The 15,768-nt window shown below is 57.9% G+C and overlaps 3 protein-coding genes across 3 annotated transcripts; 1 reads left to right on the top strand and 2 right to left on the bottom strand.

The window, feature by feature from the left end:
* Positions 1-363: 363 nt before the first annotated feature.
* On the bottom strand, positions 364-1,869 carry PTX4 (pentraxin 4; the record flags this gene model as incomplete). The annotated part of the gene is made up of 2 exons (XM_080617942.1): positions 364-1,620; positions 1,747-1,869. The coding sequence occupies 2 exons, from the start codon at positions 1,867-1,869 to the stop codon at positions 364-366; spliced, it is 1,380 nt and encodes a 459-aa protein (XP_080474068.1).
* Positions 1,870-2,481: 612 nt separating this feature from the next.
* Positions 2,482-11,676, top strand: ECI1 (enoyl-CoA delta isomerase 1). The gene is made up of 7 exons (XM_080617745.1): positions 2,482-2,595; positions 2,787-2,915; positions 6,480-6,607; positions 7,236-7,382; positions 8,607-8,728; positions 9,329-9,507; positions 11,181-11,676. The coding sequence occupies exons 1-7, from the start codon at positions 2,553-2,555 to the stop codon at positions 11,342-11,344; spliced, it is 912 nt and encodes a 303-aa protein (XP_080473871.1). The 5' UTR covers positions 2,482-2,552; the 3' UTR covers positions 11,345-11,676.
* A 246-nt stretch (positions 11,677-11,922) lies between these two features.
* On the bottom strand, positions 11,923-15,199 carry LOC308221945 (deoxyribonuclease-1-like 2; the record flags this gene model as incomplete). Its single annotated transcript, XM_080619393.1, has 8 exons — positions 11,923-11,973; positions 12,661-12,757; positions 12,868-13,022; positions 13,223-13,335; positions 13,410-13,510; positions 13,626-13,709; positions 14,670-14,758; positions 15,053-15,199. The coding sequence occupies 8 exons, from the start codon at positions 15,197-15,199 to the stop codon at positions 11,923-11,925; spliced, it is 837 nt and encodes a 278-aa protein (XP_080475519.1).
* Positions 15,200-15,768: the final 569 nt, after the last annotated feature.

The following is a 15,768-nucleotide window of genomic DNA, read 5'->3' as shown; positions in this document are numbered from 1 at the left end:
GTGTGACCCAGCCTGGCAATCCAGCTGCCTGCGCGAAGCAGCTCCCGTCCGGCCATAAGTGGCACCAAGTGTTACAGTGAAGAGCAAGACCAGAAATCAATGAGGTTTCTTCCCTGCTCGGGGTATTTTAATAGAAACGATGGGGCGGTACATCCTCTGCGGGCAGCAGCTGATGACCTTCCAGCACCAGGACTGCGTTTCACCGCTACCTTTTCCTTTTCCCCACCTCTGGTGGTCCCAGTCCTGAGATGCTCTCTACAGCGTGTCCCATCACCTTGGGAGGACGCAGCTCATGCTGGCATCGGCAGCGTGAACCAGCTGTGACACTGCTGGGAGCCGGCACCGTTCCTGCTGCCGGACTCATCACAGGCAGTGCTGGAGACAGGGGCACGCCACCCTCCGCACGCCGCCCCGCAGGGAGGCATCAGCCAGGGTGAGGAGGGGGCCGCGGGGCAGCCCCCGGCCGGTCGCCATGCTGGCCACCTCTCCGGGCAGGAGAGCCCGGCTCCAGAACGCAAAGCCAGCCAGGTGACCCACAAAAGCTGCCGCGGCGCTGAAGTCCCTGCCGGGGTGGTCCTGCTCCCCACCCAGCACCAGTGAGCCACCGGCAGGAACTTCATACCCCTGCTGGAAGCTGGAGCCAGCAGCCAGCAGCCGCCTGTCCACATAGAAGCGGTACTGGCCCTGGCCAGAGGACCAGGTGAGGCAGAGGTGGTGCCATTCACCATCCAGGAGCGGCGTAACCGGTAGCTCCCGAAGCTGCCCGTCCCCGATGACAAACTGCACGGAGCCAGGGAGGGCCCTGCCACAGCCACGCACGGCCAGCTCGCTGCCGCTGTCCTCAGTGGTGTAGGAGAGGAGAGCACCGAGACAGGGGGCTGGGGTGGCCACCCAGGCACAGAGCGACAGCGCCCGCAGCCCCCGGCGCGGCTCCAGCCCCAGGATGGCCACACGCTCGGCAGAGGTGTTGGGGAAGTGCAGGACAGCACCGGTGTGGCAGGCTGGGGGGGTGGGTGCCTGGGTGCGGAGCCTGTACCTACCCTCTCCTGGCTGCTGGGGGGCTGGCGGCTGCTCCTGGAGAACCATGGTCACAGTGGGGAGCACCAGTGCCACTGCTTGGGCTCTGAGTGCTGCGCTGTGAGCCGGCTCTGCGTCCTTCCTGGTTGCTCCATCGTGCCCAGCATCAGCCGGCAGCCAGTGCCCTCCCTCCTGCCGGCGTTGCTGCCACTTCCTCGCCTTCGGGTGCCGAGGGCTGGGGGTGCTGGAGGCCACCCGGCCATGTGGCTCCCGCTTCCGCTGGCTCCTCCAGCTCCGCGCAGCATCCAGCGGGCTGCGTGTCTTGGAGCCAGCCTCCACAGGTGCACCCAGCGGGTGGGTGTGCAGGCGGTGCGGTGGGCTCAGGGCACCCACTGTTCCCTCCAGCCGCTTCAGCCTGCGATGCAGCCGCCGGCCGGCAGTGGCCAGGCGGGCCAGCTCGGCCCCCAGGGCAGCCCGGGCAGTGGTGGCGGCCTCTGCCTGCTCTGCCAGTGCCCTGAAGCGTCTGTCGATGTTGTAGGAGATGTTGTAGTTGCCGGCAATGCTCTGGAGATGCCTCAGTGTCACCTCTTGCAGCCGCTGAAACTGCAAAGGAGTGGGGCGAGTGGGGTGAACCCACATCTTCGTGCACTGCTGGCCCCCGCCTGCCCCAGAACCCTGAGTGCCCCCCGGACAGGCCGAGTTGTGCCTCCCCCCCACCCCGGCACCCACCTGCTCCTCCAGCCGCCGCAGCCGCAGGAGCAGGGGGCCAGGGCGGACACCGGGCCCCTGGGTCAGGCCGCCCTGCAGGGCAGCAGCGAGGAGCAGGCAGAGGGGCAGCGCTGTCCCCGCCATGCCGCTGCCGGACGGGTTCTGCCTGCTCGGCAGGGCCAGCCTCGGCCCCCGCGGAGTCCCCCGGGGCAGCCTCCACCATGATGAGATCCGCAGCCACCGCTGGCGTGGGCCAGCAGCCGCCATCAGTGGCCAGGGCTTGGCGGGGGCTGTGCTCCCCGGGGCTCCGGCTGCCTGGGTCAGGGACCGTGACGTGAGGGGAGGTGTGGAGAGACCCTGGGTGCACGGCCCAGGCGGGCGCAGCCGAGCGGGGCAGCAGGGTGCGGAGCCGCACGGCAGGGTGGGCAGGACGGTGCGGGAAGGACAGTGAGGGCAGCGCAGGATGATGTGGACAGGGCAGGACGGTGCGGGCAGGGCAGGACCGTGCGGGGGGACAGGATGGGGCAGCATGATGCAGACAGGGCAGGACGGTGCTGGCAGGGCGGGGCGGGGCGGGGCGGGGCGGGGCAGGGCAGGGCAGGGCAGGGCAGGACGGCGCTGGACGGCTCGGGCAGGGCAAGACGATGGCGCCAGTCCGGAGCCACCAGGGGGCGGTAGAGCCCATTTTGTAGGCGGAGCGTCAGTCCCGATGGGCGGGGCTTCAAGCGGGCGGTGCCGGTGCCGCGGGGGGCGTGTCCTGCGGCGCGGCGCGGGGCGATGACGCGCAGATCCGCTCCCGCCTTGTACCCTTGAGCCGGCGGCAGAAGATGGCGGTGGTGACGGCTCTCGTCCATCGTATCGCCCGCTCAGGTGCGCCCGGCCCCGCGCCCCTCCGCTGGGACACCGTGTCCCTGGCCCCCCTGCACTGGGGACAGCCCCACCGCCCCTCCTGGCTTCCCTCCGCCGTGGTCAGGGTGCCCCATGGCCTCCCTTGGTGGGTCGCGGTGTCCCTCCCTGTGGGGCTGTGCCCTGCCCGGCCCTAGCTGCTTCTGTGTCCCCAGGTGTGCTGCCGCCGTGCCGCCGGCTGCCAGCGTGGGGCAGAGCCGTCCGGCAGCCCCCCGGCCTCCCGCTTGCCCCATGTCGTGCCTTCAGCAACAACAAGATCCAGGTGGAGATGAACGAGAGCTCAGGTACAGCCGGTGGCACCTTTGCGGTGTCACCCTTATCCTCCGGGGAGTTGTGGGGCACAGGCGGGGCCACTTCCATGCCCGCCCTGTGGCATGTGTGGCACTGGGCATGGAAACCACCGAAGCCACACATATTCCAGCTTCAGCTGCTTAGGACTCTCGGAGAGGAGCGTTTGGGGACGAGGGTGTCACCAGTTGTGGTCACGTCAGGTGGCTGCGTGCTGCTTGGGTGCCACAGGCAAACCCTAGCTGTCACCGTGGACAGACCTCGTGCCCTGTGCCCTGCCCATGCATCGTCCCCTCTGCAGGGTCCCTGCTTTGGAGAGCTGGTGGAGTGGCAGGCGCTCCTCCGGGGAGCAGCTGTTGGGATTGCTGTGTCCTGCCTGCCAGGAATAGCTGTCATGGGGCCGTGTTCCTGCACCAAACAAAGGGTGCCTCTTCTTGAGGCTTCCCAGAGCCTGCCTGAACCTGCCAGGGCCCTGGATGCATCCTCACGCTGTCTGTAGCCTAGGCACGGCCGCAGCACACAGACCAAGCACTCCAGGACCTTTTGGGGAGGGTAGTGCTGTTTGGGAGGGGACAAGGGGCAAAACTCAGAGCCCTTCCCGCAGTGCTGGACAGGGTGGCAGTGCTGCTGGCAGGGTAGGAAAGGTGTGTGATCCCCTGGGCACGGGATGTTTGCTGTGATAGCAGCAGGAGGCTAAACCTTATCCAGTGAGCTCGGAGAGAAGGGAGCTGACAGACAGTCACGTAGGAAGTCAAGGAAGAGGACCAGGAGACCTGCGTGGCTAAATAAGGAACTGCTGGGTATGCTCAAGTGGAAGAGGAGAGTTTACAGGTCATGGAAGGAGGGGCTGGCCACTTGGGAGGAATATAAGGCTGCTACTAGAGGATGTAGGAAGGCAGCTAGGATGGCTAAGGCCTCCTTAGAATTAAATCTGGCAAGAGGGGTCAAGGACAGCAGAAAGAGCTTTTTCAAATACATGGCAGATAAAACTAACACCAGAGGCAAGGTTGGCCCACTGGTGAATGGGATGGGTGCCCTGGTGACAGAAGATACAGAGATGGCAGAGTTATTGAATGCCTTCTTTGTCTCAGTCTACTCTGCCGGAGGCAGTCCTGAAGAGCCCTGTACCCCTGTGACCTCAGATGAAGTCAGGTCAATGGAGCAGTTTGCCTTTGTTGATGAGGAATGGGTTAGGGACCAGTTGAGCAATCTGGACATCCATAAATTCATGGGTCCAGATGGGATGCACCCGTGGGTGCTGAGGGAACTGACGGAAGTCATTGCTAGACCACTCTCCATCATCTTTACCAAGTCTTGGGAAATGGGAGAGGTGCCTGAGGACTGGAGGAAAGCAAATGTCACTGCAGTCTTCAAAAAGGGCAAGAAGGAGGACCCGGGTAACTATAGACCGGTCAGCCTCACCTCCATCCCTGGGAAAGTGATGGAACACCTTATCCTTGATGCCATCTTAAGGCATGTCAAGGATAAGAGGGTTATGAGGGGCAGTCAACATGGCTTTACCAAGGGGAAGTCATGCTTGACCAACCTCATAGCCTTTTATGAGGAAATAACACGGTGGATGGATGATGGCAGAGCGGTGGATGTGGTCTACCTTGACTTCAGCAAAGCATTTGACACAGTCTCCCACAGCATCCTCATAGCTAAACTGAGGAAGTGTGGTCTGGATGATCAGGTAGTGAGGTGGACTGCGAACTGGCTGAAGGAGAGAAGCCAGAGAGTTGTAGTCTATGGGGCGGAGTCCAGTTGGAGGCCTGTATCTAGTGGAGTGCCTCAAGGGTCAGTATTGGGACCAGTATTATTTAATATATTCATCAATGATTTAGATGAGGGAATTGAGTGTACTGTCAGCAAGTTTGCTGATGACACTAAGCTGGGAGGAGTGGCTGACATGCCAGAAGGCTGTGCTGCCTGTCGTGGTTTAAGCCCAGGCCGTAAATCAGAACCACGCAGTCCGCTTCCCCCCCACCTTTCTTCCCTCTGCTTCTGGAGGGACGGGGAGGAGAATCAAAAGAATGCAACTCCCACGGGTTGAGATAAGAACAGTTTAATAACTAAGGTATAACACAAACCACTACTGCTACCACTAATAGTAATAATGATAAAGGAAATAACAAGGAAGAGAATACAACCGCTCACCAACCGGTACCTTGCCCCCACCCTGCAGTGATCCAGCCCTTCCGGGAACTCTCAGTTCTACATCCTGGGCATGACGTGCTGTGGTATGGAATACCTCTTTGGCTAGTTTGGGTCAGGTGTCCTGTCCCTGCTTCCTCCCGGCTTCTCCTCCTCCCTGGCAGAGCATGAGACTCACAAAGTCCTTGGTCAGTCTAAACATCGGTGTTATCAGCTTTGTTCCCAGGCCGAAAGTCAAAAACACAGTGCTGCAACAGCTACTAAGAAGGAGAAAAAATGACTGCTGCTGCTGAACCCAGGACAGCTGCCATCCAGCGTGACCTGGACAGGCTAGAGAGTTGGGCAGGGAGAAACTTGATGAAATATAACAAGGGAAAGTGTAGAGTCCTGCATCTGGGCAGGAACAACCCCAGGTTCCAGTATAGGTTGGGGAAAGACCTGTTAGAGAGTAGTGTAGGGGAGAGGGACCTGGGGGTCCTAGTGGATGGCAGGATGACCATGAGCCAACACTGTGCCCTTGTGGCCAAGAAGGCCAATGGCATCCTGGGGTGTATTAGAAGGGGGGTGGTCAGTAGGTCGAGAGAGGTCCTCCTTCCCCTCTACTCTGCCCTGGTGAGACCGCATCTGGAATATTGTGTCCAGTTCTGGGCCCCTCAGTTCAAGAAGGACAGGGACCTGCTGGAGAGAGTCCAGCGCAGGGCGACAAAGATGATTAAGGGAGTGGAGCATCTCCCGTATGAGGAAAGGCTGAGGGAGCTGGGTCTCTATAGTTTGGAGAAGAGGAGACTGAGGGGTGACCTTATTAGTGTATATAAATATATAAAGGGGGAGTGTCATGAGGATGGAGCCAGGCTCTTCTCAGTGGCAAACAATGATAGGACAAGGGGTAATGGGTACGAACTGGAACACAAGAGGTTCCACTTAAACTTGAGAAGAAACTTCTTCTCAGTGAGGGTGACGGAACGCTGGAACAGGCTGCCCAGGGGGGTTGTGGAGTCTCCTTCTCTGGAGACATTCAAAACCCACCTGGACACATTCCTGTGTAACCTTATCTAGGTATTCCTGCTCCAGCAGGGGGATTGGACTAGATGATCTTTTGAGGTCCCTTCCAATCTCTAACATACTGTGATACTGTGATACAGTGTTACCCCAAAGGTGTCTGGTCTTTGGGTCACAGTGTGTTTGTCCATGTGCCAGGTTCACCTCTGGCTCAGTGAGCCTGGCTTGCAGGCAGGTCTGGCCTGTTCTTGGCCACGCTGCTCTGAGGGCATTTTGAAGAGCCATGAGTGGGAAGACACAATCTGGGTGAGCTGGGAAGCACGGAGGCGGGTGAAGTTCCTTTGGGCAAGGCACTGCGAGCAATGTGTCAGTGGGGTTCTGATGTCTTTGTGTTTACCATGGCGCAGGTGTTGCCACAATGAAGTTCAAGAGCCCACCAGTCAATAGCCTCAGCCTGGACGTCCTCACCGAGTTCTGTATAAGCCTGGAGAAGCTAGAGAACGACCGGGCCTGCCGTGGCGTCATCATAACATCTGTATGTGTTGTCCTGAGCTGGATCTAACGTGCAAGCTATGGGTTCTGCTCCCTTCCTCATGCTTGGTCTCTTGGCTCCACGGTCGCTGGCACGGGAGGGCAATGAGGCAGCTTTGATCAGCTTCGCAGTGAGGGGAGGGGATTTTTGGAAGTGCTGTGCTCTTTCTTCCCTGCCCTTTTCTAGCACAATAACAACAACCAAGTATTGTGATTTGTCGTTACAATCAAAGCTGCTTACCTGTGAAGCTGACGCATCCCTTGAGGTCTCTTGAACTGTCCAGAGGGAGCTGCTAGGAGATGCCAGTGTTTATTTTCAGGTGTGATGTGTGTACAAAGTGGGTGCCTGGAAGGGGACAAAACAGGTTTTGTGCTGCATGACTGATGTACCAGCACAGGCAACCTGATAATAAGAAATCATGCTGTGAGCAAAGAGTCCCAGCCCTGCAGCCCATGGTGATGAGATGATCCAAGCTGTGGGAGCACTGGGGAGATTGTTTCAGAACCCCAAAAGACTCTGGTTCATGTCATATTTAATTGATCCTTTCCCTTTCCTGAGACTGCAGGTTGAGTGCATTAGGGTCATCCCTGAGCAGTGACTCTGAGTGATGTTTGCATTTTCCCAATTGCAGGCCATTCCCAAAATCTTCTCATCTGGGCTGGACATCACCGAGATGTGTGGGAAGAGCACGGAGCACTACGCAGAGTTCTGGAGAGCTGTGCAGGAGATTTGGCTCCGGCTGTACAGCTCCAACATGGTGACACTCGCTGTAATCAATGTGCGTTCTTTAGATTCACCGTCCCAGTCACCCTGAACAATCTGTTTTGTTTCCACCACGTGGGCAGGGACAGCTTAAGCAGCTTGTCCGTGCTGAAACAAACACAGGGATGTAGTTGTTGGAATGTCTGGGCAAAGTTCATGTCTGTTGGTCAGCACATTGGGGTGTGGGAAGGTCTGGAAGCGTGGGATGCTGCAGGCTCCATGTATGTAAGCTGCAGGTGCTCTGCGATATAGCAGCATTTCGGCTGCATGGAGAGCTTGCATGGCACTCATGTTCTGCCAGTGAGGGCTGAGGTGCCCTTGGCAGTGTGTTGTGCAGCAAGAGCCATACCCTGCCCCAAGATCTTGGCTGGAGGAACAGGGGGAGGGCTTAGGTGAGTGGTAGAGCCTGAAGGGACATCAGTAGCAGACAGGTGCTGGAGAAGCCGAGTGGTTGGTGTAGGAGCAGTCCAAAGGGTGCCTGTTAAATGCCCACTGGCTGCTTTCTCGCAGATGGAACTCGTAGGAGTTGCCCAGTCACTTGCCTGCTGCACTGCTTTGCTGGAGGGGAGGAGGTGGGAGGCAGCCATGCATTGCACAAGTGTCCCTAGTCCTGCGGGCAGCAATGCTTCGGGCAGTCCGTTTGTCGTAAGCCCTTTTTCCCTGGGTTGTGTTCCTCCAGCCATAGCTCTTGGCTAGCAGGGAAGTGCTGTCTGAATCACAGTGTCTGTAGATGGGTTGTTACCTGCTTGGTGTCTTGTTTTCATGTTTCGGTGCAGTGCTGCTTTGGCACCTCCTGGTTCTGTGTCTGCCTGTAGACTGTCTTTGAAGGCAATTTGGTCTCTGATGGCTTCACACAGGCATCCTGTGCACCAAGCACTGAGTTGTGGCAAAGATAATCACAAATGGAGGTTTTATACACAGAAGGTGTTACAAAGCCCCTGAAGAGAACTGTTTCTGTGACATTTAGGGTTACAAACTCAATGAGTGTTAAAGACTCAGGTATGGTTACAAGAAGATGCTTTAGCAAATAACCACTGTGGGATTTGTGATCTGAGTAACATGGATCGATTAACTAGAGAGCAACGAAGAGCATTGAAAAATGAAAGGGTAAACCCTGGTAAACCTACCAGAAATCTTCTTTAGGGCTGTTTCAAACCAGGTAATCAGAGACTTAGGGAATATCTACTCTGTCAGCATTTGTAACCATGACCTGGACTCACTCCTTCCTTCTCATTGCCAGGGGTCCAGCCCGGCAGGAGGCTGTCTCATTGCCTTGTCATGTGACTACAGGATCATGGCAGAGAACCCCAAATACACCATCGGCCTGAACGAAGCCCAGCTGGGCATCGTGGCTCCCTTCTGGTAGGCCAGTGTCTCCCACTTCTAGTGTTACGTGTTGGTCTCTAAAGAGAATTAATCTTCAAGGAGTTTATGAATCAATTTAATTGGCCACCGAGATGTAGTTTTACGTGTCAGTGATCAGGCAGCTGCAGGAGAGAGCACCTCATTCTCTGTCCTGTAGGCATCTGAAAAGCTTTCAGGCTGCAGAATGTCCTCACATCCTTCACCATTTCTGACTCTGCAGTCAACTCTGAAACAAGTTCTGGGAGGTCTCCTGGTCAAGCTCAGTCTGGGAATATGATTTTCTCTGGACACAGGCTTTGTACCTGCAAAATATCATAACTGTGGAGACCTCTGAAAGCTTAGGGACACCAATATGCTAAGACACAGGCCCTTGGTTGCCCTGAGAACGTGGCACTGAGGGGAAATAGAGCAGCTTTCATGGAGAGGAGGAGGAACTTTGGTAGAACCCAAAATGACTCTGCTCGCCTGACTTTGCACAGTGTGGCTGAGCCTACAGCCTGGGGAGTGAGACCAAGCATGCTCTTAGCTTCGATGTCAGTGCAGCTGCTGCTGGATGTTTGTTTCCCTGACTGTGGCTTTGCCTCCCATCTCCTCTAGGTTTAAGGACACATTTGTGAATGTTGTGGGACAGCGACTTGCTGAGCGCTCCCTCCAGCTGGGCTCCCTGTACCCTGCACCTGAGGCCCTCAAGTTTGGCATTGTGGATGAGCTGGTGCCAGAGGAAAAGCTCCAGGAGAAGGCAGCAGCTGTTATGGCACAGTGGTTGGCCCTTCCTGGTATGGGTGGCACCTCCGGCAGGGAAGGAGGGGACCTGATCTGGGTGGGAAGGACAGGCACCCCAGTTGGTACCTGGGAGCTACGTAACAGTTCTCATTTAAAGGGAAGGTGTGGATGGCTGGGAGGTAGGAAAGCTCAGCACAGCAGTCCAGACAGCCTTGGGCTAACAGAGGTGGGCTGGCCAGTGCCCTTGCATGGGAGGACACTGTGCTGGGTGTGCAGGGACATGACTCCAGCTTGGCTCACCCTGTCAGCCCTTGCTGAGTCAATCTGGGGGTGGTTGGGCCCCAGATACAAACTGAATTTCTGTGTCTGTCAGTGGAGTTGTTACCCCAGGAAAGCTGTCATGGAGCTGGGTTAGCAGGCAGGGTGAGAGTGCCTGAGAGTGCCTTTACCCCAGGAAAGCTGCCATGGAGCTGGGCTAGCAGGCAGGGTGAGAGTGCCTGGGTGGCTGCCAGTTCACCTTCGTGGTCTGGATCAACCCTCGGCACTCTGCTGAGCTGGAGATGGTGATGGAGGTGTGAGGACAGACAGCACAGACATTACATGCGTGTTTGGGCTGCTCTGTGACTGGCAGCACAGGGTTCCTGGTCTGGGAGAGGGCTCCTTGTGGCCAGGGGTAGGCGTGAGCTGTCCCATCCCATGCCACCTCCTGGGCTGCAGGGAGCTGTAGCTGTGTAGCACCCCTCGTCTGCTTTTCATGTAGGAATCTGAATGAAACTGCACAGGAAGAGGGGTCCCAGGACTGTCACTTTGTGTCCCAGCCTTGGAAGAGGGTCCCTGAGCAGCTCTCTGCCCTGCCTTGCTGGTATTAAAGTGGCACCTCAGCTCCAAAGAGTGGGGAGCACACCTTTTCTCTCTCCTAACTTGCAGGAGGCACCATGCAGATCCTTTCCCAGAACCCTAAATCAGAGCAGGAGGAGTCTGCCCTGGTGAAGGTGTCTGTAGCACACAGGAGCTGGAGCAATTTGGGGTTCTGAGTGCATGGAGGGGTTGGTCATTTCTTCACCATCGTGATTAAAGCACAGTGAGAGCGCACATGGAACATCTGTGCCACAGATGTGCTGCCGCATCACTGGCCGTGTCTCTGTGTGTGTGTGTGTGTGAGCAGGTGGGTGCTCAAGGCCTTGGTCAGCTCCAGCAGCCACCACCGCTCCGACAGCATCCATGTATTCACATGGAGTGGCACAGGCCCAGAGCCTGTCGGGATAAGCTCAAGGGGACGCAGCTGCTGGCTTCTGTACAGCGTGTTTGGCATGAGCAGGCTGTCTTGCCACAAGCTGAAGGGTCTGGGTCGCTGGGAGCTTAGAGCCAGAGCAGTTTCAAGTAGCAGAGAATTTTGTCTGGTTACTGCTGTCCTGAGCCCAGTGTTGTTTATTGGGATGGGGACTCGTCTCTGGAGAGTGCAAAGAGAAGGAAGTGCACAGTTTCCTGTCATCTGTCCCAGTAGATCAGTGGTTTCAGCAGTACAGATCATGATTTATTGTATCAGAACTTATCCAGCTCAGCTTCCAGCTGGTGGGGTTTTCTTACACCTTTCCCTGTTGGTCTAAGGAACCCTTTGTTGTGCGGTACCTCCTCATTTGAAGGCACCTGCACGGGGGGGCAGTGGCTGAGAGCTGGTCAGGGTGAGGACCATGCACATTCCTCATCCCCACTTTCCTCTCTGCAGACCATGCCCGTCAGATCACCAAGTCCATGATGAGGAAGACAGTGTTGGACCGCCTGGTAGCTCACCGGGAGGAAGACATTAAGAACTTCGTCAGCTTTGTCTCAAAAGAGTCCATCCAGAAGTCACTTCGCATGTACATGGAGATGCTGAAGAAGAAGAGCTGAGGAGCCAGCCACCCAGGGCCCAGTCTTAGGAGCTTAAAACCCTGCAGTAGCTATAGACTTTCACAGTGAAGTTGTCTGCAGTGTCAGCAATTGCTGATGTGCTACCTGCTCCCATGGCTGCCCCAACCGCCCTTTTAGTCCCCATAGAGTGCCTGACACCACTGCTGCCTTTCCTGAGAGTGGGAGAGCGATCTGCTCAGCTGCCTGAGGAACAGACAGGGAGAGGGTCATGACACCACTGTGGCCCGTGCCATCTGGTCCTTGGATGTCCTCCCTCCTATCCAACACTTAATTGTGAAAAGAGATTTGTCAATAAAGTCTTCAATGAGGTAGGAGACGGATGCTTCATTCCCAGCCTGTCGGTGATCACCGCTTCCTGGCTGGTGGCCTGTCCCCAGGCTCTGGTCCACGGTGGGCTGAGGCATCTGGGCATGGCTGGTGACTGGCTGCGACCCTTCTCTGGACCAGGATCTGGAGCAGCCCGTGTACAGAGATGGTGGATGGGGCTGCAGGGGATGGCTTGACAGGGTTGGTGGTGAGAGCTGGAGCTGGATCGTGGTCTGAGGCAGCAGGATAATTCAAGCTGTCAGCTTCACCTCAACTGGGTAATGGTCGCTGACTGCCAGGGCCTGGAGAAGAGTGAGAGGTGGGTAGGTATAATGCAAGGTGTAACGCGATGGTCAGCCCCTCACCGTGCTGGTGGGACTGGCAGGGAGGCTGTGATTGCCCTGCCAAAACCTGCCTGCTGGAGGGGAACACAATGTCTCCCACTTGACACTCAACACATGAGGCTCCAGTTTTGCACCTCTTATGGAGGTAGCCTGGGTTGGCACTGGCAGGCGGGTGCCTGCCCTCTGAGACCCCTGTGTCTTGCCTGGGAGCCCTGTGCCAGCTATGAGTGGCTGAAGATGGTCTTGGATTGCCCCATGCCCTGGACCCCTGCCTGCGCCTGCCCATGAAAGGCCATGCAAAACCCCGTGTGCCTCATCTCTTCCCCTCAGGGACAGACAAATCCCCACTCCTGTTTCCACGCGCAGGTCCCTTGTTACCCTGAGCTCCCACAAGCCTTGGTGCAGGAGCTGTGCAGGAGCAGACAGGCGCTGGGCAGGGGCACACATGCTGCAGCCAAAGCCAGCTCACGTTGCTGTTGGAGTTGCTTCAGCTGCAGTTTTGAGCCGATCCTTTAGTGTGGCAGCTACCTGACAGCACTGAGCTGCCTAATCCCTGCTAGAGGTCAGCAGCCCCGGGGCCAGTGCTGCCCAGGGCAGCTCAGCCTTGGTGTCTATTTGAGCCCTGAGTTTGCAAGCCCCACTCACCTCTTCCTGCTCCAGCTGGAAAGCACGCTGGAAGTTGTAGATACCAGCGGAATTGGGCACGATGCTTCTCTTCAGCTTGGCGCCGCACACCACGATCCTGCCCAGGAGACGCGCGCGGTGAGGCCAGCTCCTATACCCGTGCTCAGGGTGGTGAGGGACGGGCAGGGGGTGCCAGGGGGGAGCCAGCAGTGTCGTGGCAGCACTCACCTGTCATAGGCACAGTCTGACCTCCCCACTGTGGTGTCGGTGCCATCCGGGAGCAGCCACTTGAAGATGTCGCTGGTGCGCAGGCGGATGGATGACCAGTCGCTGTGCTGCACATAGGTGCAGTCGGCGTTGAAGTCCCCCAGGAACATGATGTTCTGTAGCAGGGAGATGGGGGGCTCGTGGTGGCTGGGGAATGGGGCTGTCCCCAAACAGCAGCCTCCCGTGGCAGCGGATGGGGCAGGAGCAGGGTCCCCATCCCACTGCCTGCCTTGGAGCAGGGAACTAGTGTGGGTCTAACAGTCCCTGCAGTTCAGCGCCCACCCTTAGTGCCATCCCCAGTGCTGGTGACACTCACATCGGTCCCCCACTTGTTGACAATGGCCAGGTAGACATCGTAGAGAGCATCAATCTCAGCGACAGCATCGTGTGGGGCTGAGTGCAGTGGCACCAGCACAAAGTCCTGCACCTCTGCCAGGGAAAAGAGATGTCAGCCCCACGGCCACCCCATGCCACCACCCGGGGCCGTTTGTCCCCCCGCTTACTGGTGTTGGGTGCTGAGACCCTCAGGATGAATGGCTCCCGGCTGAAGACGTCCTGGGGATCCTCATATTGGTAGGTGTCCACCACAGACACGATGTCTGTCCTGCAGGGCCAAAGGGGTGATAACCCTGGGGCTCGGTGTGGGCCCTATGTCCCCTGCATGGTGTCAGTGGCCTCATGGTGCTGCAGGCAGGTGGCAGAGCACCCAGCCCCATTACCTGTAGATGAAGAGGTACATCTCCTTGTAGTTGTCCCGTCCCAGGGGGCCACTGATCTCATAGTCGTACGGGGACATGGACATGCTGTGGAGAAGCAAAGGCAGGATGGTGACATTTCCGGCACCAGTGACATGGCTGGTACCATCCTGCGGTGCCACTGATGGGTGGCCATTGGGGTTGGCACCAGCCAGCCCTGCTGTGCTGTCCCTATGGACCACTGTGCCCTGTCCATGGGGTGACATAGGTGTAGTGGCTCCAAGCCACCCTGTTGTCCACACCACCCGGGGCATGGCAGGACACGGGGCGGCTCCATAGGGACGCTCCTCACCTTCACGTGCAGCAAAGCTAAATTAGGTCAACGAGCAGCCCCGGGCTGTGCAAAGCCTGGCGTCACCCTCCCTGCCTCGGCTGCTGTGTGGCCGTGCTGGAGGGGACACCGGAGGGGAGAGGGTGCGGGCTGGGTGCACCTGCTCCAGCACAGCAAGGCAGCAGCAGCCTCTACCCAGCCCCAGCCCCTGCCCGCACGCAGCCAGTGAGAGGCTGCCACTCTGCCATGGGCACTTCCAGCCCACCCCAGCAGCCCCTTTTCCTACTGGGGTGCCTGAGCCGCTCACTTCACTGCATCATCTGCCACTGGGTCCATCCCTGGGTCCCCCTGCCACTGGCAGGGTATTGGGGCACTGGGGGCTGCCTGCCTTTGCCTCCTTCATCCCCCATCTCACCTCTGCCCTGTGCTGTTGGATTTTGGAGATGGAGCTTGCTGGAGCTGTGGTTCCTTTCCACCCTGTGTGCTCCAGAGGAACGGCAGCTTTTGGAGGAGTTTCGTACCACTTGTATCCCTCTTCCCTCCCCAGGTTATTCCCAGCGTCCTTTCCAAAGCTTCAGCCTGCTCCAAGCTTCAGCCGCAGCACTTTTCTCCCATTCCCCTTTCCAGAAGCAAACCCTCTGCAAATGGATAACTCTGGTTTTGCCCTTTATTGCTCAACCAGCTTGGCTTTCCACACATGCTGGTGTCCCAGCCGGGTGCCCCAGCCCTGCTCGTACCTGTTGAGCTGCTCCATTAGCTGGGTGACAGCGCTGAGGTCGGAGTCACGCACCTCCTGCACCAGCACCACATCGTAGCGGTTCAGAATCTGTGGGACCAAGAGGGACAGTGATGGTGAGAGGGAGCCCATCTACTGCCTGGGCACCCTGAGATGGTGCTGGGTGCAGCACCATGGGGTCCTGCATGTCCCTCATGCAGAGTGTGTGCCTGACACCTCACCTTGGTCCCCAAGAAGCCTTCATCCACCCAGGGCATCCCCAGCACTGGAGTGCCATCCCACCCCCATGGCACAGGAGCCATGAATGCATTCCTGGCGCAGGAGCCACATCTTGGGCCCACCCCAGTGCCCAGCCCATCCCTGCACAGCACCGGCTGCACTCACACTGGTGATGATGCCCGCCACTTCCTCGTTGGACATCTTGGTGTCACCGAATGCCTGGATGTTGAAGGCACCAACACGTAGCGTGGCAGTGGCCAGGCATGGGAGAGCCACAGCCAGAAGGTACAGTGCCAGCACCGTGGTTCCCATTGGGAGCGATGCTCAGCAGGGATGCAGTGATGGGAGCCAAACTTTCAAAACTGCTTTAGATTTGGGGATAGAGCAAAAAAAACCACCCCATGTAGGTCCTCCCTAAGTCCTGGCACACAGTGTGCCATGGTGGGTACTGCCTGGAGCAGCCCATGGAGCTGGCAAGGGCTGTCTATTGGCTTCCTGGTCCCAGGGGAAGCCGACTTTTGTCCTGCCTCCATGAACCCCCCCAGTAGCGCCCCTGCCAGCCCATGGCATGGGATGACCCCGCTCTGCTCCCCAACAGGATATCTCCATCACTCACCACTACCGGCACCCTGGGCTGCTCCAAGTCCTTAAACCTGATCACTGCCCTGGTGAGCAAGGAAGCGACTCCTCATCCCAGCTCATCCCAGCTCATCCCAGTCCCTCCCAGTTCGCGGCTGAAGGTGTTGATCCCGAATCTGTTCTTACCTTGCCAAGTGCGTGACACCTCTGCACTCCCAGCAGCAGGATGGGCGGCTTTATTCCCGACGGAGGTGCCGGCAAAGCAGGATGAGTCGGACACCCCCGTGGGGTTTTTGGCACGG

The sequence above is a fragment of the Psittacula echo genome (assembly GCF_963264785.1).
Source record: "Psittacula echo genome assembly, chromosome: 5".
Lineage (NCBI taxonomy): Eukaryota > Metazoa > Chordata > Aves > Psittaciformes > Psittacidae > Psittacula > Psittacula echo.
This window is presented reverse-complemented; position numbering and strand designations above follow the sequence as displayed.